At 37.8% G+C, this 24,041-nt stretch overlaps 1 protein-coding gene across 1 annotated transcript in view; it reads left to right on the forward strand.

Moving 5' to 3' along the window:
* The window catches only part of Tll1 (tolloid like 1), a 185,705-nt gene that overhangs the window by 61,471 nt on the left and 100,193 nt on the right, over positions 1 to 24,041 (forward strand). The window contains exon 2 of the mRNA XM_006987546.4: positions 23,648 to 23,758. Coding sequence (XP_006987608.1) covers positions 23,648 to 23,758 — 111 coding nt within the window. The remainder of the gene's footprint in view (positions 1 to 23,647; positions 23,759 to 24,041) is intronic.

Below are 24,041 nucleotides of genomic sequence, written 5' to 3' on the forward strand. Positions count from 1 at the left end.
TATCATGGGGGCACAGTCTTATTACATGACATTGATAGGTTGTTATTCCTAATTATACTTTCATGATCTGTATTGTAAGTACAATTGTACCTAATCCTAAGGCTTCCATTAACATACTGGAGGATTTGGAACATCTTTTGTTGATGATTGTTCTACAAGCATAGAAAGCTACTTTTGAAATAAACTTGCCTATTAACATTTATATGTATTCTGGTGTTTACAGAAACTTCACTTTAGAAGGACCAAACCCTAAAAGTGTTAAACACTGCCATATTTCAAGGACCACTTTCATTCCTTGATACCCTACTGTATTGAAGAAGGAAAATGAATATGCATATTGGCAGAGGTTTTCAAAGTGATTCTTGAGAATCTTCTCCAGTGTTTAACTGAAATATGACCATAGGCAATATACTTCAGCAGGAAATTCCTTGAGGTATTTAAGGTAGATTTAAATGGTATTAAAGAGTATCTCTTTTCATTTTCAGTACTTATTCTTTCCAAGCAAATGAATGATGGCAGAGGATATTAACTTTTAGAAGAATTTTTGTTTTTGTAGAAGCCACGAGAATGCTATTATTTATATAAGTATTTTAATAGTTAGAATGTTTGTCTTGACCTCTTTGCTATTCAACGTTCCTTTCTAAAATATTCTCTTAGTGTAATTAGCATGTTATTTAAATGTATATAATATATATATATATATATATATATATATATATATATATATATATATATATATATATAATTGGATCAGTGGTGGCCTAATAGATATCATTTCTGGTTTCTTTGCCTCTTTCTAAGTTTACTTCCATTTACATACACATATTTAAAAGTTAGAGGCTATGATCCACATATGAAAGAAGGCATATTTGTCATTTTGGTCCTGGGTTATCTTGCTTAAGATAATATTTTCCAGTTTTCCAGGAAGTGGGTGGAGAAAAGATAAGGGACCACATGCAATATTAAAACTGAAGTAAGAATACTGAAGTGGAAGTATACAATGGGAACGGGGGGAATGACATGGAGGCTAGGAAAGAGAAATCATTCCATGGCTGATATGTATTGTATTACAAGGAGCCTTTTACTTGGTAAGCTAAATTATACATATACACACACACACACATACATACATACATACATACATATAATTAATAATAATAAATATGAATTAAAAGGCTTAGGAGGATACATACATATCCTGTGACACTAAGTTGGGGGAAGAGTTATCAAATTTCTCCTTGACAAGGACCAATGCTTTATAAGTTTTTACAGGCACTATCCCAGCAGGCCATTTGTATCATCTTATAGTGTCTTCCTAAATGTTTTGCATCTTGTATCCTGGGACAGTGATATGCCAGGAAAATGTCCCTTAAACCAGTTCATACTTTGCTTAAAAAATTGAGTCCTTCAGTACTCTCAGATTTCCTATAGGTACAAGTAGATAGGTTTTATGGATTCTTTTAAACACGGTGTCTTCTTTCCTGTTTCAGGATCGACTTGGTCCAGTTAATGTTACAACTTACCACTAGCTATTGGTTTAATGTCCCGAAAGGGCAACAAGGGCAAATCTTTACTGATACACAATTTCTATCAAGAAAAAAAAAAATCACTGTACCATCCTGATTAATGGGAAGGACCCGATTCTTTAATAGGGGTGTGGGCTTCTTCAGACTCAGAATCCCAAGAAATCTGGAGGTTCAGGATTTTTTAGGAAAACCCAGCCATTTCTTCATTCCATGCATTAGCGTCTCACTATTTCCCACGTTGGACCGGACCTTGTCACAGCTGATAATCTGAGCATGCAGAGCTAGCTGTTCCTTGGCATTCTGTTAAGTCTTAGGATTATGTCCTAGACCTCAATCTCAATTTTCCTTTGTAGCCAATTTGAACCCTCTACTGTTAAAATATAACAGCGTTGTCTTATGCATACCGATGTTGGTACTAACTACTGGCTTTGGCCCATTCTGAAGGGAGACTACAATGGCAGTCAACATGGCAAGTATCCATCAGGAAGACTTTTCAAGGCAACCATTTATAAGAGGTAAAGAAAGGAAGCAGGCTAGACTAAGGAACGTATTGAGCAACAGTGGGCTCCGGGAAGGTCTCAGACAAATTCCAAGCTCTGCTGCTCGGGTAACTCGTTGAAGATGCTCCAGTGTGGGTGGAGGTAGCTCAGAGACACTTTTTGACCACTCTTTGGATGCTGAGGAACTATAGGAAGTGGTTTGGATATGGATGAAGCAGCGTTTCAGCCAAGAAGCCTGACAATTACAGCCTTTCAGTCACCAGCCTTCCCAGTATCTGGAGATAAATACCTCAGTCTTGAGTTTGTATCTGGCGGTCCATCAAAGCATCCCTTGAAGAATACCATGGAAAAGACTCTTGCGGTCATGATCCGCCCTCCTCTCTCTCCACATTCATAGGAGCTTTGGAAGTATAGAACATATAGACTATTGTGGAGGGAAAATGTCTGCCCTTAAGTAAAATATCATGCCCAGACAAATTTACAACACCCTCTGCCAATGGCTTAAGAAAAATTCCCATTCATATACAAATGATGTGAATGACTAAAAACAGAATTATGGCTGCTAGCTCATTTTATGAGGTTGGCATCACATTGATTCCAACTTTTTAAAAATAAGTTAGTTATGAGAAACTGATCATGGCTGATTCCATTCATAATCCAAGTGCTGCATGTGGTAACACCTCTGCCAAACTTTTTAGGCAAAGACACACAGATAAAATATCAGAAGTCTTTTCATTCAAAATTATAAAATTGTTGTTCATTAAAACTTTAAAATTTATATTTCTTCTATCAGTGCTCGTGTTCAGTGTCAAGCTTTTAGAAAGTTTGTTAAACAAAGAAGCCAAAGCAGAGTATACATGCACTCATACTGAGTGCCAGAACCAGAAGGTATGAATACAACACAACATAGCCCAGCGCAACACAACACAATAACACAACACAGCACAATACAACACTACTTTCAGATGAGAAAATTTGCTTTCATTGAATGGCAGCAGGTCTATTAGAACCAATTCAATATGTCTCATGAACAAAAGAGCAAAACAAAACCTCCTTTTAACATATATATGACATTTGGAAAATATAATATAAAATGCTAGTATTAAATATGGTCACAAAATCCAGATTTTTATTGAGAAATAAATTCAGTAATGGCATACATATGGTTTGGGGGAAGGAATCTATACCTCTATAGTAAGATATAAAAAAACCCAAATTGTGTTGAATATGATCATGGATAAGAATATTAAATATCATTAAAATAACTACATATGAGTTAATTTATAGGGTTAATACAATTCTAATCAAAATCCAGAAATCCTTCTTGTACTTGACTGTTTTGCAAATTCACATGGAAAAAAATGTTGCCTAAAATAATTGAGAAAATTCTGAAAATACAACTAGGGGAATAGACTAATTCTATCAAAGCTTCTAAATGAAGCAATTACTATGTTACTATGGGATATTAAAAGCTAATACACCAATGAAACAGGATGAAAGGCTTAGATATATTACAAGTGCCACAGAGTTAATCTGAAGTGTGCCAAACCCTCATATAATAGAGGCTTTGTTGGCATTTAAGATTCTTTGGGGAGGCGTTGGACTCCTTAGGAGGCGGGGACCAATGGGGAGAAGTTATGCTAATGGGTGCATGCCTGTGGAAGGGTTATTGGGACCCTGGCCTTGTCCCTGCTTCACAGTTGTTAGGAGGCAAGTGGCTCCTTTGCCCTAGGGTTCTTTCTGGATGTATTGTGTTACTACTGCCTCCAAAGAGATTTGGTTCAGTGATTATGAATCAAAAACTCTAGAATTGTAGGCCCAAAGCATTCTCTTTCTACTCAGTTGTTTCTCTTAGGTATTATGAAACAGTCACAAGAGTTGATTAATGAATGATACATACATACATACATACATACATATATATATCATATCTATATATCTATATATATATGATAGAGTTAGTATCTGAAATATCTGGGGGAATGATATACAGCCTTTCTATGAGGGAGAAAGTTATTCATGTTGAAGAAATACTTGCCATAAAAATTTTTAAAATGACTCATTGTAATATAAAGATATTTATGAAAGGTGCTGTAAAAATCTTTAGGAGAGTGGCTGGAGAGATGGCTTAACAGTTGAGAGCACTTTAATCAGAGAACATGAGTTTATAGCCCAACACCCACATTATGAGGCTCACAAACACCTATAAATCTAGCCCCCAAAGGATCTCACATCCCCTTCCGACCTCCATGGGCACATAGACAGCACACATGTAAAAAATATATATAATCTTAAAGATAACTTTAGGAGATACAAGAAACTATTCTGGGATCTCAAGTAGAGATGTATTGCTTAAGTATTACTCAAAAGTACACAATATCCACAGGAGGCTGCTTTAGCCAAGAAGCTATCTGCTATTGATCCCTTTGGCAAAGGGAAAATCTTTCACTGAGTAGATCAACACCCCATATCCAAGAATAGTTGACTAACACAAAAACTCGATGGTATTTTTGTGGACTTTTGTTTCATTTTGCTTTTTTTGGTAGTTTTTTTATTTTATTGGTCTTTGTGTTGTTTTGATTTTAATTTGTATGTGTGTATCTGTGTGTGTGCATGCATGCATGCATTTCTCATTTTTTTTGCTTCCTATTTTTTGTTTGTTTGAAAGAGAGGAGAAAAAAAGAATGTAAAATGAGGTGGGTAGGGAGGTGAGGAGGATTTGGGAGGATTTGTGGGAGGGGAAAGCAAGCAATATATATTATATGAAAAAAGTTTTTTTTTTAAAAAAAAAACCAAAAGTAACAAAAATTAAAAAAATATAATCTAAGGGAAAATCATAAAGTTCATTGTATGAAATCGAATGGCAAGTATTGAAATTGAACATATGAGTAAATCCCGTTCATTCTGCACTGAAATCTACACCAGGGACAGTTAAAAGAAGGGAAGAAATCAGCATCCAGGGCACATGGGAGGCATCTGCACACCGTCCGAAGGGAACATCTAGGGCAAGAAGAGCAGACAATACACAACACTGCACCGTGCTAGTCATCAGGAAATGGGCTGTTTAAAATTCATTTCTTTGCAAAAGAAACGAACTCCCAGCATCCTCCGAAAGTGCCCAATTATATTTTAGCATTAACATAACAATAGGTTTAACCATATTTGATAAAGTGTTCCAGTCTAGTGAATTATTATCTTTATTGATATGCAGATTTTAAGCTAATGGAACTTAATTTTTTTCTTTTTCCTCTAATGTAACATTTTATTCTTTGATATCTTCATTGCCTTCCAGGATGATGCCATATGGGTCATCTTAGTCATTTTCTACTTCATGACTGAAAATCACTTCTTACTTTTCAAAAAGTCTAATTTCTCCCTTGAAAAGTTTTTCTGTGTGATGGTTCTGTTTATTACCATTGTGCTGACAGTTCACTGTCTCTAATTAGACTGGGAAACACACACACATATATGTAACTTTAAAAGTGTTTTAAACTTGGTTTTATTTGTGTGCGTGTGGTGTGTGTGTCTGTGCATGTCTGTATGTGTGTTTTGTGTATGTCACATGTGTGCAGGTGCTTGAGGAAAGCTAGAAGAGGTATTGGATCCCATGGAGCTGGAGTTACAGGAAGTTTTTAGCTGCCTGACATATATTCTGGAAACTGAATTCTGGTTCTCTGGTAAAATAAATAAGTATATTTACTACTGAGCCATGTCTGCAAACCCATGTGTAAAAAATGAGACATGAGATTTGTCATAAATTTACAGTGGTAATTCCAATTCATATTTGAGATTCAAAGTTTTACTTAACTTAGTATAGAATACAACTCCTTCTACGATAAGAAAAAAAACTGATTCTTCAAAGTAATAGTTTTCCATTTACATGTTGTTTCATAACACATATTTCACAATAACAACTCTTATCAACCACTGCCAATAATAAGATTATTGAAAACAGTTTATTCAAATTTTCCAAGTTCAAGGTTTATTTCAATGAGCATATATAATAAGATTATAATTTTGTTGTTTCTTAAATATCTTGGAATATGTGTGTGATCTTCATTTTATCTTAGACGGTTGGATTTTATAGTAGAAATAGAGAATATTCTATTATTTATTTTGCCTTAGCTGTTTCTATAAATAAATTATATTAAAAAATATAGAAAATGTCTTTAATTCACTTTATAGCTATATATCATATGACCAAATTGACTCCTAGATATATATTCTAGACAAGGTCTTCCTACACTTTACATAATGTTTATTGCAGGATTAATTATATTATGGAAATTTCATTCTCTCTCTTTCTCTTTCTTTCTTTCTTTCTTTCTCTTTTATTTGGCTTGCTTTTTTTTTTTTTTCACGGCAGGGTTTCTCTGTGTAGCCCTGGACCAGGAAGGCTTTGAACTCAGCGATCCTCCTGCCTTTGCCTCCAAAGGTACTGGGAGTAAAGGCGTGCACCACCACTGCCTAGAATACTATATAAATTTCAAAGATACAAATAAACATTAAGAGTCACATAAAACAATAGCTTAAATAATAAAATAATAAAAATACGTGAAATTATATCATGAACAGACAATTACATATTTGCTATTGAGAAGATAATCTAATTATAAAATACATAAGTTGATGATATTTGAACAGAACTTTAAATCATAGAGAGGAAGCAATACTATAATTTTTACTAGATCCACACCAGAGTTGTATAATAAAGGAAACATATGTTGTAATGATAAATACTATACATGCAATGCTGGTTACTTTGGAAAGCAATGGGTTAAAGGAATTGGGAGAATATATTTGCTGGTCTAATAATATAAATTCAAGGAGATTTTTGCAAAAAAAATTCCCTTCCCACATTTGCAAAGCTAGATGAATGGCACACTTTTCTGTACAGTTAAAATATATCATAAAATATAGTATGGTTTCTAAACAGAAGGAAAGGACCAGCCTGGTTGATTGTGTATATTAACATGAAGAACAAAATGATGTGTCAGCCAAAGATTAGATTCAAAGGCTAGGAAAAGATAGTCCCAAAGCTATTATTGAAGGCAACTTTCTCTACTTACTCTACTTGAAGGTGTGTCTTCCTCAGATACTGAATGAATTAATTCCATCAAACACTGCTATAAGAATACTTCCTCATTATGAATTCCATACTTAGTATGTGCCCTTCTGAGTATAGCTCTTTTCTTAAGACAGTTATACATTTTGGACATGTGGTGGATAAATATCCTAATGTTCACTCTCTTTCACAATTATCCTTCTTATTGTGAACTCAAAATTTTATTTTCATGATTTCTCTGTCTTATGAGCTCTCAAGGATGTCTGAATTTTCCCATGTAGAGGATCACGGAGCATGGACCCCATACACAAGACAATGCTTCTAATTCTGCCCTAACTTCAACTAAGTCATCAAAAACAGATATTTAGAGGTTTCATTCTGGAAATGTCCCTGTCTTCTATAACATATTCCCCTTGAGTTCTCGCCACGTGGCAAGTGAAAGGCTGACAGAGTGGCAGCCTCAGAGAAAAATAAGCCACCAAGTGCATCAGCGTTCATACAGAAATACTCAGGATTTGATGTAATTAGCACTGAAAGTACAGAACTGGTAAAACCACCTACCCAGCGAGCATTTGTAGGGTGGCATGACTAATTCTGTCACTGTGGTTTATTTTTAATGTTCCTTGCAATGATTTAAAGTAGGCGTCAAGCACCTCGGCTGACTAAGACTTTCTGAATGACGAGTAGGAGACTAAGTGGTCCATTCAAGATTGACTGAATGGCTAGCAAAGCCTACCTAAGCTACAAGTTATTATTAAAGTGAAATTATACAAATGAGCCTTTTTCAATATTTGGGACTGCTTGGTAAAATACATTTCAGAGGCTTATAAAGAGAGTAATGCATATAGACCACTGGAAGTCGAGTAGTTCTATGAGCTAATAATACCTTCATTATCTATAGTTTCTATCCCATCTAGTTGTTTATTTAAAAGGAGATTACGTAGAGTCTAGGAGATGACTCAGAAGATAAAATCCCCCAGTGGTTCTCAACCTTCCTACTGCTACAACCCTTAATACAGTTTATCATGTTGTGGTGACCCCTAAGCACAATATTGTTCGATTGCTGCTTCATAACTGTAATTTTACTACTGTTATGAATTGTAATATAAATATCTGACATGTGATCCCTTTGAAAGGATTGTTCAACCCCCAAAAAGGTGGCAACCTATAGATTGAGAACCATTACCCTAACCTATTTAAAAAGCAAGATAAGGCTATTTTCACATCTGCAAGCTCAGTGCGATAAGGGACTGAGACAAGAGCCTCACTGTGGCTTGCTATAACTTTAGGTTCAGTGACAGACTCTGTATGAAGCAAATCATGGGTAGATTAGGACACCTGACATTGTTATCTGGCTTGAGACCTTGCACATGGGCTCACATACCCCCACACGTGTGCATACACTGTGTACACATGAGCACAAACACGCACAGAGTGAGAGAGAAGACAAAATGAGGTAAAAATCTTTTTATTAATTAACAAGGTATTTCCTTAGATCATGTGGTACTCTTCCTCCTCAAGAGAAGTGTTGAAATGTTTTGGATATTATACCAGGAAAATGAGACAAATATATAAATCTGGAAGTTTCTTTTCAGAAGAATATAGGAGGATTCATTTAACAAGATGTGCTGTGAATTATTTAAGATAAAAATTACAGTTCTATTTTTAGTCCTTGGGTTTAAAGTATTGATAAGATTTGAGACAAAGGGTATAGTTAACGTAAATTACTAAGTAATACTGCAGTGAGATGACAGGGTTTCTCTGTGTAGCTTTGCGCCTTTCCTGGAAATCACTTGGTAGCCCAGGCTGGCCTCGAACTCACAGAGATCCGCCTGGCTCTGCTTCCCGAGTGCTGGGATTAAAGGCGTGCGCCACCACCGCCCGGCTTAAACCAAATTTTTAATTCATATATTTGCTAACTAAAAGTTACTATCACAGATCAAAATATGTAAATGTTTAGAATGACATATTAAGGATTGTGAATTTGTTGTTTAAAAGATTTTATTTACTTAGGAGACATTCATGTTTTTGGATGTCAACATCTATTCTTCCCGAGACAAGGCTTGAAGCAGTACTTGCAGATTATTAAACAGGTGTTAAAAAAATCACATTCAGAGCATAGGTAGAGTCTTAGGGGGTTTCATTATTATCAGGGCTAACATTATGCTTAAATACGTTATTCTTTATCTAAGGCTTTTTTTGTAGCTATCTTCAATTTCCCAATAAAAATCATCCTCATATAGCAATATTAGCAATATTCTTGTTTCTGTAGCCTTGAAAAGGAAGTAGCCATTTTTTTCCATCAGTTCCCACGTGAGACTCTTCTGTGGCTTAGAAACTTTACTGTGATGACTTTCAGTAGACTGTCTCGACAGGTCAAGTTTCCAATTAAGAACTATGTAAATTTAAGAAGTGGCATCTCTACTCTGAGGGGAAAAAACTGTGTTTACCATATAAAGGGAAGACCTATCATCTGATAAACAATAAGAGATTGGGGTGTATTTTTCAGTTGATTTTTTTCACATTTGTAACTAATTAATTATGTGTATATGTGCCATGGCATGTGTGTGTGTGAGCCAGAGGACAACATGTAAGACTTGCTTCTCTCTTTTTATTATGCAGCTTCTGGGCCTTGAACTTAGGCCTTCAAATTGAGCAATGCTCACCCTTACTTGCAGAGACATCCCTCTGGCCCTTTTAAAAAATTAACTTTCTTCTTTGACAATGTCAAATGTTCCTGTTTCTCCCACTGCCCAAACGATCTTATTTCCCCATCATCCAGCAGAACCCTACTTCTTTTCTACTTCTTTTCTTACTTCTTCCTAATGCTCATGTCTTTGTGTTTTGCTTGGGACCCACTGATTAGCTAGCACTGTCTGGGTTACCATGGGTATGGAAGTAACCAGTAGAGCCCAGTGGGATCACCAGGGCCACATATCTGAAGATAATGAATACCCCAGGATCCATCAGTAGCAAATCATTCAGCAAGGAAGGGCAGGACCTTCTGATCCCCTCCCCTGTCCGTGACTGGCTGTTGACAGGTCTTGGATAGGCCTAGTGCAGGCAGGCCACCAGGTCAGCTGTAAGGTCATGATCACAATGGCAGCAGGTTCATGCCCATAAGACCATACTTGCAGCTTCCCTCCTTATATCCTGGCTCTTACATTCTTTCAGTCTTCTCTTCAGTGATGTCATCTGAGCCTTAGGGCCCAGGGGGGTAGAAATGTTCTACTTACATCTGAACACTCAACTGTCACTTCTTTCCAGCACCAGGAGCAGCCGTGAGCCTCTGCATTCACTGCCCTTAATTGAAAGCGAAGCTTCTCTGATTAGTGCTGAGAATAGTGCTTGCCTATGAGTATTGACATAAATATTTAAAAGGCAGTGTGGCAGCATGTTTAATTGACTTAAACTGTAGTATTGTTCCCCCTTCATGCCTGTGTCTCCCACAGCATTTGTTTTTAAACTGATTCACAGTGGTAGACACGGATTCCATCCTGCAAAGCAGGCCGTGGTGCCAAGCAGAGACCTGCCCAAATAGCACTGTACCACAGTTGCTGCAGAGGAACACCTTACCTGGTGGACGTTAATGTAGTTCATAGGGACTTTTTCAGTTTCAGCAATATTAATATGTATCAGAATACTCTCGTACTCAAACGGCGTCCTATCAGGTAAGGTTATACTCTGAATATTAAGCACTGCGCATTTCAAAGTTGCAAAAGTTATACTCTATGTCACATTTAAAAGAAAGTCATAAAACATTGAAAATGATGCAGACAGCATTTTATAGAGCTTTTTCATTTTTACTTCTTTTGGTGAATTTTAAATCTCTTCCGTTAGGCTCCAGATTTTTAAAATTCCGTTTGTAGGAAGAGAAGAAATGAAAGTCAGTGTGCAGAGTCAGGTTCCTAGGGTGTGGGGGTACTTTTAAATTTTAGACTGTTGACTTCACTGAGCATGAATTGTTTTGTGGCTGTGCAATGGGAGATATTAACCAAAGAAAAATCTCTAGCCTTTGACTTGTACCCAAAGGAAATCTTTTTATATGAGAATAATAACTAGGAGGATTAGAAATAAACATTTTCACAAATTATCACTTTAATATAAGCTAAGTGGAATGAGAAAAAGAAGGGAAAAGAGAAGAAATACTTCTCTTTGTAGGAAGAGTATGAGATGGTAAATAAAACAGGACTAGTATATAGAAAACAGTAAACTTGCATAAGCTGGTTTTCCTTCCAGGAACATAGACTGAGATTTACTTCAAGAACTAGTGTTAGTACTTAGAAAATAAACAGACTTAATTAAAAAAAGAACTATCAGGGCTGACCCTGCACTGCCTACAAATGTCAACAGCCACAATACTAGGGTAAGAGAAAATAACTGATGTTTGCTTTGTCCTTACCAGGCGTATGATGTGGGAAAAACAAATAAATCCACTCTTGTTAGTGGTTGATTATGAGCTGTGTTTGAATGGTGTAAAAATGGTAGATTTGCAGAGCTTGTGAGCTGCAATGATTTATTTTCTTAAGGCTTGTGAGAGAAAATATTAGGCCATACACACACAAAAAGTCTCAATATTTATTTTTACATTTGTTTGATCAAAGTACTTTCAGACAGTTTTTTTTTTTCTGTTTTGAGACAGAGAGTTCCAAATGAATATTTGTGGTATGGGTGATATTTTAAAAATGTCCCGAGAATCCTCTTCCACAGGCATTGTGGGTTATAAATGCAGATTGACAGGCAGTTTCAATGGATCTTTTGTTATGGGAAAATTTTTGCTTTCTGACTTAGAAAAGAAAGATGTTTATTTGAAAATGTAGCATTTGATCACATCTGTAATGTAAAATGATGTGGAAACAGAGAACATTGATTTGAGAAAGACAGCTCTCTGCCTGTGTTCTGCCTTTAGATTTGTGGGAACAATGCAAAGTCACCCTGCTACTGATAATTAGCATAAGAAGTGACTTTATTGCCAAATGTCTCCATGTTCTGGAGGATTAATCCTTGTTGACAGAGTAGATTTATCCATCCATCCATTCATCCATTCACCCACCCATCCATCCATCCATCCATCCATCCATCCATCCATCCATCCATCCATCCATCCATCCATCCATCGATCCACCCATCCACCCACCCACCCACCCACCCACCCACCCACCCACCCACCCACCCATCCATCCATCCATCGTTCCATCTATCTATCTATCTATCTATCTATCTATCTATCTATCTATCTATCTATCTATCTATCTATCTATCTAATCTATGTACCTTTATTTCACCTTTCAGATACAACATCTGCTTTTATTTTGAAGTTATGTTTAGTTCCATGATTTAATGAATAATGGAAGAGGGCCATTTAACTACAAAAAGAAATCCACGTTGTTTGAAGGAATTTCAAACACTAGAGTGTGTTTGAATAGTTTCTGTCTCTGTCATAATCAATAATCTACAGTATAATTTTTTATATTGTACTTCCACCACCCTATCAATCATTAAAAAAATCTCTTCCACTGGTAGAGGAAGATGTATTATATTGGCCATGTGAAATGCATGTCCATGGATCCATCTTTCAATTCTGTCTAGGAGGAAAGACTGAATAAATAATTTCAGTACTGAATCTGTAGATTGCTTTTGGTAAAATTGCTATTTTTTACTATGTTGGTCCTGCCTATCCATGAGCATGGGAGATCTTTTTGTTTTCTGACATCTTCTTCAATTTCTTTTTTCAGGGACTTAAAGTTCTTGTCCTATAGGTCCTTCACTTGTTTGGTTAATGTTACCCCAAGGAATTTTATGTCCTTTGTGGCTATTGTAAAGGGTTATGTATCTCTGATTTCCTTCTCAGCTTCTTTGTCCATTGTATATATGAGGGCTACTGATTTTTCTGAGTTGATCTTGTATCCTGCTATGTTGCTGAAGGTGTTTATAAGCTTTATCAGTTCCTTGGTGGAATCTTTGGAGTCACTCAAGTATACTATCATGTCATCTGCAAATAGGGAAAGCTTGAATTCTTCCTTTCCTATTTGTATCCCCTTAATCTCCTTATGTTGTCTTATTGCTCTGGCTAGAACTTCAAGTACTATATTGAATAAGTATGGGGAGAGCGGACAACCTTGCTTCGTTCCTGATTTTAGTGGAATTGTTTTGAGTTTCTCTCCATTTAATTTGATGTTGGCTGTTGGCTTGCTGTAAATTGCCTTTATTATGTTTAGGTATGTTGCCTGTATTCCTGATCGCTCCAAGACTTTTATCATGAAGGGGTGTTGGATTTTGTCAAATGCCTTTTCTGCATCTAGTGAGATGATCATGTGGTATTTTTTCTTTGAGTTTGTTTATATGGTATATTACATTGATGGACTTTCGTATGTTGAACCACCCTTGCATCCCTGGGATGAATCCTAGTTGATCATGGTGGATAATTGTTCTGATGTGTTCTTGGAGTCTGTTTGCCAGTATTTTATTAAGTATTTTTGCATCAATGTTCATGAGGGAGATGGGTCTGTAGTTCTCTTTCTTTGTTGTATCCTTGTTTGGTTTAGGAATCAGGGTAATTGTAGCCTCATATAAGGAGTTTGGTAATGTTCCTTCTGTTTCTGTTATGTGGAACAATTTAGAGAGTATTGGGATTAACTCTTCTTTGAAGATCTGGTAGAATTCTGTGCTGAAACCATCTGGTCCTGGGCTTTTTTTTTTTTTTTTTTTTTTTTTTGGTTGGGAGACTTTTAATGACTGTTTCTATTTCCTTAAGGATTATTGGACTATTTAAATAGTTTATCTGGTCTTGATTTAACTTAGGTATGTGGTACCTATCCAGAAAATTGTCCATTTCTTTTAGGTTTTCCAGTTTTGTGGAGTAGAGGTTTTTGAAATATGACCTGATAATTCTCTGGATTTCCCCAATGTCTGTTGTTATGTCCCCCTTTTCATTTCTGATTTTATTGATTTGGATTCTCTCTCTCTGTCTTTTGGTTAGTTTGGATAGGGGTTTGTCTATCTTGTTGATTTTCTCAAAGAACCAACTCTTTGTTTCATTATTTTTTTGTATTGTTCTCTTAGCTTCTATTTTATTGATTTCACCTCTCACTTTGATAATTTCCTGGTGTCTATTCTTCCTGGGAGACTTTGCTTCTTCTTGTTCTAGAGCTTTCAGGTGTGCTGTTAAGTCACTGGTACTCACTCATAGGAGGATAGTAGAGGTGAAACAAGGATGATTGGACTGCTACTCACAACACCAGGGAGGCTACCTGGAAAACAGGACCCCAAGAATGACGGAGAAATGGTTGAGATCTACATGAACAACCTGGACATGAGTCGGAGTAATGAAGGGCGAGGGTTGAGGGAAAGAGAGCCTCTGGGAGCAGGAGATCCCAGCTGGATCAAGAACAGAGAGGGAGAACAAGGAATAGGAGACCATGGTAAATGAAGACCACATGAGAAAAGGAAGAAACAAAGTGCTAGAGAGGCCCACAGGAATTCACAAAGATACCCCCACAAAAGACTGCTGGCAATGGTCTAGAGACAGCTGGAACTGACCTACTCTGGTGATGGGATGGCCAAACACCCTAATAATAGTCATGCCAGAAACCCCATCCAAGGACTGAGGAATCTGGATGCAGAGATCCACGGCTAGGCCCCGAGTGGAGCTCTGGGAGTCCAGTTAGCGAGAAAGAGGAGGGTTTTTTTTTTGTTTGTTTTGTTTTTTTGTTTTTTTTTTTTTTTTGAGACAGGGTTTCTCTGTGTAGCTTTGCGCCTTTCCTGGAACTCACTTGGTAGCCCAGGCTGGCCTCGAACTCACAGAGATCCGCCTGGCTCTGCCTCCCGAGTGCTGGGATTAAAGGCGTGCGCCACCACCGCCCGGCTAAGAGGAGGGTTTATATGAGTGAGAATTGTTGAAACCAAGGTTGGATAAAGCACAGGGACAAATAGCCAAACGAATGGAAACACATGAACTATGAACCAAAGGCTGAGGCTTCCCCAACTGGATCAGGCCCTCTGAATAGATCTCTGAAGTATTCGAAGGCCACCTGGCCAAGCATCCCAATTGTTGTGCTAGAAACCCCATCCAATGACTGAGGGAACCAGATACAGAGACCCACGGTCAGGCCCCAGGTGGAGCTCCAGGAGTCCAATTTGGTGAAAAAGAGGAGGGTTTGTATGAGCGAGAATTGTGAAGACCAAGGTTGGAAAAAGCACAGGGACAAACGAAAGGAAACACATGAACTATAAACCAATAGCTGAGGAGCCCCCAACTGGATCAGGCCCTCCGGATAAATAAGACAGTTGATTAGCTTGATCTGCTTAGGAGGCATCCAGACAGTGGGACCGGGTCCTGTCCTCAGTGCATGAACTGGCAGTTTGGAATCTGGGGGCTTATACAGGGACACTTGGCTCAGCCTGGGAGGAAGGGACTGGACCTGCCTGGACTAAATCTACCAGGTTGAACTCAATCCTCGGGGGAGTCTCTGCCCTGGAGGAGATGGGAATGGGGGGTGGGCTGGGAGGAAGGTGGAGGTGGGGGGTAGGAGGGGGGGAGAACAAGGGAATCCGTGGCTGATATGTAAAATTAAATTTAATAAATAAATTTTAAAAATGAAAAAAAAGAAATATAGAGATCTCATGTTTATGTTTTGATTTTTTTTAAAGAATAATTTCAGTACTAACACTTAAGTATAGCACTTTCCTAAAAATCAATGATTAGATAATTTTGTTGAGTTTATGTGGAAATGCACAATGAAAGTGGAAATGCTGATCCTGGTTTTTCGAGACTGGGTTTCTCTGTGTAGTTTTGGTACCTGTCCTGGATCTCACTCTGTAGCCCAGGCTGGCCTCAAGCTCATAGAGATCCACCTGTCTCTGCCTCCCAAGTGTTGGGATAAAAGGCATGTACCAGCACCACCCAGCATAGATATTTTATAGTTTATTTTCTCTTCGTGCAAGGTCTTGCTTCTTAGTCAGTGATATACTTCAATAATATACTTTATATTGAAGGAATTTGAAATGTCTATTTTTGAAGAATGGTTAAATAGCTAGTATTTTTTTGTGTAAGGCAAATTTGTCAAATATGCCTCATAACTACCTCACTTTTTCATGAAACTTCTCTCGAAGTTGTGTTATATTTCTATTTGCAGTTTTTTTTAGGTATGCGTGTGTGTGTGTGTGTGTGTGTGTGTGTGTGTGTGTGTTCATATTCTGTACATGCGATGTGTGAATATGCTTGTGTGTATGTATATACATACATGGAGATAGTTTGTGAATGTGTATATAGGGATATATTGCATGTATGCAGGTAGGTGTGTGTGTGTGTGTGCTGGACAATTTTAGGCATTATCATCTGTCTTAGTTAGGATTTCTGTTGCTGTGAAGAGATGCCATGACCACGGCAACTCTTATAAAGGAAAATATTTATCTGTGGTGTTTACAGTTCAGAGGTTTAGTCCATTATCATCTTGGCCGGAAATGGCAGTGTGTAGGCAGACATGGTGCTGGAGCTGAGAGTTTTAAATCTTAACCTGCATGCAACAGAAAGTAAACTGAGACACTGGCCTTATTTTGAGCACAGGAGACCCAGCCTGCCCCCACAGTGACACACTTCCTCCAACAAAGGCATATGTACTCTTTATAAAACTGTACCTCCCACTAGTGCTACTATCGATGAGATTATGTGGGCAATTACATTCAAACTACCACATAATTCTTAGGAGGTATTTATCTCTGGCCTGGGATTTAGGGAGCAGGACTAGGCTGACTTGCTAGCCATTGCCCAGAACCTTCCTGTCTCTTCCTGCCTCTCCCCAGCACTGCCATTACAAGTGTGTGCCACCATGCCGCTTTGCTTCCCGGATCAGAATAATTTCTTCATGCCATTGCAGAAAGCTTTTTATGGACTGAAATATCTCTTCAGCTTCCAATTTTCAGTTTTTATGTATTGGAAATCTCTCTTAATATTTTTCTGGCAATAAGGACTCAAGGCTCTGTCTTGGTTCACAGGTTGACTACAGATAAAAATAATGCACGTTTATAAGAGCTAAAGAATTTGAAAGAGTTAGTTTCACAGAATGATAAATGGGGGCTGATGAGTAGGCTCAGTGGGTATGGGGTAGGGTGGGGGACAGGGCTTTCTGCCAGGCCTGTGGTCCTGATAAGAACTTGTACAGGGCAAGGAGAAAACCCAATTCTTCTTTTACTTTTATTTTTAAAACTTAATTGTTTTTAGAATATTATGTCATATGTTTTGATTATACTCATCCCTCCCCCAACTTTTTCCAGATCTACCCTCCCACTTCTTTATCCATGAAACTTTTTTTTTTTTTTCCAAGATAGGGTTTCTCTGTGTAGTTTTGGAGCCTGGATCTCACTCTGTAAACCAGGCTGGCCTTGAACTCACAGAGATCCGCCTGCCTCCACCTCCCGAGTGCTGGGATTAAAGGCGTGCGCCACCTCTGCCCAGTCCACTTTTGGTTTTTAACTCATCAAGTCCACTTTGTGCTGGTATACTCTTGGATTTGTGGCCATCGACTAGAATGTGTTCCGCCTACCAGGGACTACATCTTTACAGAAAACTGTATTGCTCTCTGTATATCCATCATTTGTCAAAGACTTGTTAGCTGTGGTGGAACTTTGTCTTGAAAACCCAAACCTTGCCAATTGTCCTCCGACTTCCACACATGCTTCATGGCACATGCATGCTTTCCCCTGCACAAATGATAAATAAATGCGAAAAGGAGAAATATTTTGAAGATAGATATATTAAACCTGGTTTAAATATTATTTAATGCATACAGGTATCAGCCTGCAATGCTATACCATTAATAGGTACAGTTTTGTTCTTACGTGTTAGTTAAAAATAAACATTTTTTTTAAAAGGAATAAAAGTGAGAAGCAGGCACCTCCTGGTGTGATTAATATTTTTGAATCTAGACTGAGAAATTAGATAATTGAAAGCATCCTTATGGAGTTCTGTGTGCTCGCCTGCTGTTGATGTAAGCACCCTGACACAGGACATAGAGGAAGAGGAGACACCAGAATAGAACATTTGGGAAGAGGGGTTTTCTGGGAGGGGGCTTTTCTCCATTGGTAAGGACCCACAGACTCTCTTGGTCTACATCACTGTGCTCTCAGGTATAATAGCAACCAGGTGTAAGTATAACAGCAACCAGGTGTAAGTATAACAGCAACCAGGTGTAAGTACTATGGTGTTAATCTAATAATTGTATTGATTTTTTTAGGGGTACTCTGTGTAAGAATATTTTTCCTCAGTGGATTGAAAGGCTTTGACCTTGGTAAAGGCACCCATCTATACCATTTGTGTGATCTCTTTAACAATAGGCTTTGGATTTATCCCCAGAAAAAATCTGTGGGTTCACTGTTTATAAACCCATACATATTTTATACTGTTTTTAAAAGGTATTAGGTACCACTAACTCTAATCCTTCTTAAAACTACCCATTGGGAAATTACCATCAACCCTAAAAGATAAAGAAAATGAAGTAGACAAAATATGATTTCTTCTTGTTTAAGCATTTTAAGTACATTTAGTATTTATTTATTAATTTATTTGTTTGTTTGTTTGTTTATTTATTTATTCTTTATGTTGCTTTTCCTTCCTCCCTTCTGTCTGTGTCTGTCTCTCTGTATGTCTCTCTCTCTCTGTGTTCTCTCTTTTTGTATGTGTGTGTGTGTGCTCTCTCTCTCTATGTATGATCTCTCTCTCTCTCTCTCTCTCTCTCTATATATATATATATATATATATATATATATATAAACTCACCCCCTCTCTCTCTCTGTGTATGCTTTTATGTATGATATTTCCACAACATGCATGTAGATGTCAGAGTACAATCTGAAGGAGTATACTGATTTTCTCCTGCCGCGTGGACCCTGGGGATGAAACTCAGGTACCAGTTCTGGTGTCAAGTACCTTTACAAGCTATCTCAATGGTGTCCTATTCGATATTTTGTAATTGAAACTTTTGTTTTTACATCTATAACTGCTGCTGTGTGGCTCAAGACCCCTTACAGAGAGTGTGTACAGAGTCACAGTTTAGCTTGTCCAGTCTCACTATACATTATCCTATGAAACATTCTTATTCAGTGTACCACAGCAGAATCCTTACAATCATCCTGGTCTCCTGCCACCCCCAATTCTGTAAGATATTGAAGACAAATGACCTTTAGGTGAAAAACAAAACCTGTGGTTTTGCATGTAGTTTCAAAATTGCCCATTCAACATTTAGTTCTGGCCCACTAGTTAGCTCCAGCTCCCTTTTGGCCACAGGAATCTCAACAGAATTCCAGACAGATATGAAATACTTTAATCCCATTCAAGCACTTATTTCATAGTGTCATCCCATAACCAGCTTCCCATATTCCTTCCAGCTCTAATCTCATCAGTGCCAACTCGCTGTGTTAAATAGGCCAAATTAATAATAACCGATACTTTTACTCTTTAATTTATGATGCTTTAAAAACAAGATCACAAGATTAAAATGGAGAAAAGGAAGAGGAAAACAATTCCAAAGTAGAATCTAGAATTTCATGTATTTCTTTGTGTACCAGGTTCTCTTGGGCCACCAACCAGCTCCCAAATCATGACATGGAGATTTATTATTAGTTATGAATGCTCAGCCTTATCTTAGCTCCTATTTTAATCTATTTCTCTTTATCTATGTTTTGCCTTGTGGCTTTTTACCTTCCTTCCTTTCTTTCTTTCCTTCCTTCCTTCCTTCTTTCTGTATATCTTACTTTCACTACTTACCATGTCTGGCTGGTGGCTGCCTGGCTTCTGGCCTTGTGCATGTCCCTCTTTTTCTCTCTCAAGTCTACATTTCTCCTCCTGCTTATTCTCTCTCTGCCCACCAGCCCCACCCATCCCTCTCCTGCCTAGCTATTGGTCATTCAGCTCTTTATTAGACCAATCAGGTGCCTTAGGCAGACAAGGTGTAACAAATGCAACACATCTTTCCATAATTAAACAAACACAGCAGAAAGAAATGTAACACACCTTTACATTGTTAAAACAACATTCCACAGCATAAAGGAGTGTAACCTATCTTTGCCTAAAGTAATATTCCACAATATTTTGCCCCAAAATATCAAATCTATAGCAGATTGTGATGAAGAAGCCAAAGAGTAGAAATGGTCATGCTCTAGCTTGATGGGCCAAGACTCGCACAGAATATTTTAACATACAGAAAAACAACACTTCGATTTAACTAGAGATACCACAAGAAAACCCCACATCTGTGCCATGTGGAGAAACTGGGCATTTTTAACATTGTAATGTGGTGTGTGGTGTGGTGTGGTGTGTGTGTGTGTGTGTGTGTGTGTGTGTGTGTTTAACGTGCATTTGAAGATGTATGGGGTCTATGGTGCATCCCTACAGCACATAAGCGCTCCTTCACTCACTGTTTCTAAGAAAGTGCTTGGTCTTCTCCTGGACCAATTTCTGGAGCATTCATAACTGGCTGGCAAGCTGTATCTGAAGCTATAGTTACGAGTTAGAGCAAAAGATGACAAATAAAATGGGTTTATGTTCTCCAGAACTGTTTTGTCTGTAGTTCATTATCATCTGGCCTCATGCTTTTCTTCCTTCCTTCTTTCTTCCTTTCCTTCCTTCCTTCCTTCCTTCCTTCCTTCCTTCCTTCCTTCCTTCCTTCCTTCCTTCCTTCCTTCCTTCCTTCCTTCCTTCTTTCTCTCTGTCTCTCTCTCTCTCTGTCTCTCTCTCTCTCTTTCTTTCTTTTTCTGTTTTGTCTTTCTAGAAGTAATGGCTTCTGCTGCATGTCTTATCCATGGATTGTTGACTGTCTTTGGTGTAACACATCAGGGCATTTGTGCCTACCCCATATGAAATGTCATACAAGAAAATAAAAATTCAAAAATACACTCATGTTTTTAACTTACTGAAAATCTATTTATTATGTAAAATGTAGACAAATTGATATTTTAGTAGTGCAATGCCTCAAATTTCTAGTCAGCCAGTTTGAAAGTTTATTCTTACAGAAATAAAAAATGAATACTATTAAAGATGATGGCTGTGTTAACTATTCCCAGAAACTGGGAGTTTATTAAATGTAGAAATCTGAGGTTCTTCTCCAGACCCACTTAATCCTGAAGTTTTGTTTTAAGCAGGTTCTCTGATTCTCTTTCACAATTAGAGAAGCCCCGCTTTGGGCTCTCTGGTTGTCTGCATGACCACAGCATTAAGGGGAGATAGGCTGACTTTAACTGCCCGTGATCACAACTATTCCCTGAGTCATACACATAATGGCAGTGTTTTAAAGAATAGTAAACTTGAATTTACCTGAAGACCTTGAATGTGAAATGTATTTTAATGAAAACTTATGGTTCTTTCATTATGATCGATAAAATAATAAATTAAGGTTGATAATTTCTTTCATGGGATGCTTGGCTTTTGGTGGTTTCTGTGGCATGTGTATGAAGTGAATTCAATTTTAGAGTCTGGATTTAATTTTGGGCCTCAAAGCTTTTAGTGTCGTAAACTGTTCTCTCTCTCTGTGACTTTGTTTCTATGACCGTGACAGTAAGCCTCTCTCTGTGTTGATTAGATTGTCATTCGGTTGACAGAGCTCAGCACTGGTGGCATGGAGGGAGACAGCCATTGAGAAGGAAGTTTGAAGTTAAGAAAGAATTATCCATATTTTGAGCTGATAACCTACCTTGAACTGAGTTCCCTTTTCTTCCTGTCTTGATTTGTACGTCAATCTGACCTTCTTACCTCCCAGTTTTGTGTAAAGAACCCAAACTTGCCAGTCAATTAAACTGATTATATAATATGCCTAGCCTAGGAGGGAAGCCCCAAACAGGTCATAACCTTTAGGAGGGGAGTTGGAATTTGGTAAGTTCACTACTATTAACTAGTTCTTTATAGTGCTAAAATTCATAAAGATGAAGATTATAATCCAATAAGAGACAGAAATTTTGTTTTTTTATCACTTCATAAATCTTCATTTCCCCCCTTTTTTTGTTTTACAGAAGAAAATATAAAGCTACAAAAGCAATAAAGAAAGATAAAAGAACAAAATAAAAAATAACCTTGGAAATTCTAGGCATTTTCCAGAGTTTTACTGTTTCATGATAAATTCATTCTCTGCCAAGTACCCTGAAGTTAGAGTACTGTGACATCTTTTGCCATAATGTAATCAAAGCCTTAGTTTCGATTTGAACAAGGATCCATTTCATTATTGTGTTAGTATTCATGAACTTAAAAGATAAATTTGCATGCTAGTTATAAATGAGACCCATTCCTTCACATTGGTTTATAGATCTTTGCTTTTTTTTTTTTTTTTTCCAAGTAGCACAAAGCCCTGGATAGAATCTGTGTGTTCTGGGTTATGGAGTGATTTTGAGGCTCCTGAAGTGACAAGCCAGTACTCATTAGTCATTAATAGCATAGCATGTAGCTGTTGCCTAAGTAAATGTTGACTTAAAACTTAGTTTTTTTTTGTTTTTTGTTTTTTTTTTTTAAATTGCGCATCCATTTCTTAACACCTGGAGGCAGCTTGGTCTTTAAAGACATGCCTTAGTAGCAACAGAGTGTGCTGAGGGAGCGGCTGCCTCGGTACAGCCTTCCTTCCTAGTTTGAATTGAATCTTGCTGAACTGATTCCTAGTAGAGCATTGTTTCCTCGTTACTGCTTCCACCTGTTGGTGAAGGCTTGCACAGGGCCACAGGCATCCAGAGAAGACGCAAGCATCCATATTACATTTTCAATAGTCCAGCTTCTCCTCGTCAATCAGCTCATCCAAACAAAATAATCTTTCCTTTCTACCAAAAATACCAAAGTCGGGGGATGGGTTTATGCTGTGACAAATCTAACGTACCCAGGTAGGATTATCTTTGAAAATGTACTCTTAAAAAAAAAAAAAAACAGGTTCCATTCGTTTGGCTATTTGTCCCTGTGCTTTATCCAACCTTGGTTTCAACCAAAGGCTGAGGAGCCCCCAACTGGATCAGGCCCTCTGAATAGGTGAGACAGTTGATTGGCTTGATCTGTTTGGGAGGCATCTAGGCAATGGTACCAGGTCCTGGGCTCATTGCATGAGTTGGCTGTTTGACACCTGGGACTTATGTAGGGACGCTTGGCTCAATCTGGGAGGAGGGGACTGGACCTGCCTGGACTGAGTCTATCAGGTCAATCTCAGTCCTCAGGGGAGGCCTTGCTCTGGAGGAGGTGGGAATGGGGGTGGGCGGCAGGAAGGGGGAGAACAAGGGAATCTGTGGCTGTTATGTAGAACTGAATAGTATTGCAAAATAAAATAAAATAATAATAAAAAAGAAGAAAAGGTTCGTTTTTAATTATGTGTAGGGGAGGAGCGTGCACCTGAGTGCAATGGCCATCAGTGGGGGTTACAGGGGTTTCTGAGGTACCCAAGGGAGTTGCTGGAAACAAATATAAGTCCTGTGCAAGAGTAGCGTGTGCTTCCAACTTCTGAGCCAGCTCCCTGCCATTTCACAATGTTCCATAGTTAACTTGATATGAATTCATTTTATGCTGACATATTTTACACTTTAATCCTACTTTTTTGTTTTAGCTGTGTTTTGGGGTGACATTGCCTTAGACGATGAAGACTTAAATATCTTTCAAATAGACAGGACCATCGACCTGACTCAGAGCCCCTTTGGCAAACTTGGACATACCACAGGTATGGCTGACTATTTCAACACATTTATTGTCTTGAGGAAAAATATACTTGAAATTCTGTGAATATTCTTAAAAACCCACATCAAATTTGACTTTGTACATGGAAATAAATATAGTTTAAAGTTTAGGTTCTTATTGTAGCTTTCACTTATAATTTTATTTAATGACAATTTGGTACTTATGTTCCATGCCTGGCTCTGCACCAATAACTTTTAGGAAAACCCCTGGAGATGATTTCAATATTAGTTGTTTTGACCACATTAGAATTATGCCTATATGGAAAC

This window comes from Peromyscus maniculatus, chromosome 17, assembly GCF_049852395.1.
Source record: "Peromyscus maniculatus bairdii isolate BWxNUB_F1_BW_parent chromosome 17, HU_Pman_BW_mat_3.1, whole genome shotgun sequence".
Taxonomy (NCBI): Eukaryota; Metazoa; Chordata; class Mammalia; order Rodentia; family Cricetidae; genus Peromyscus; species Peromyscus maniculatus.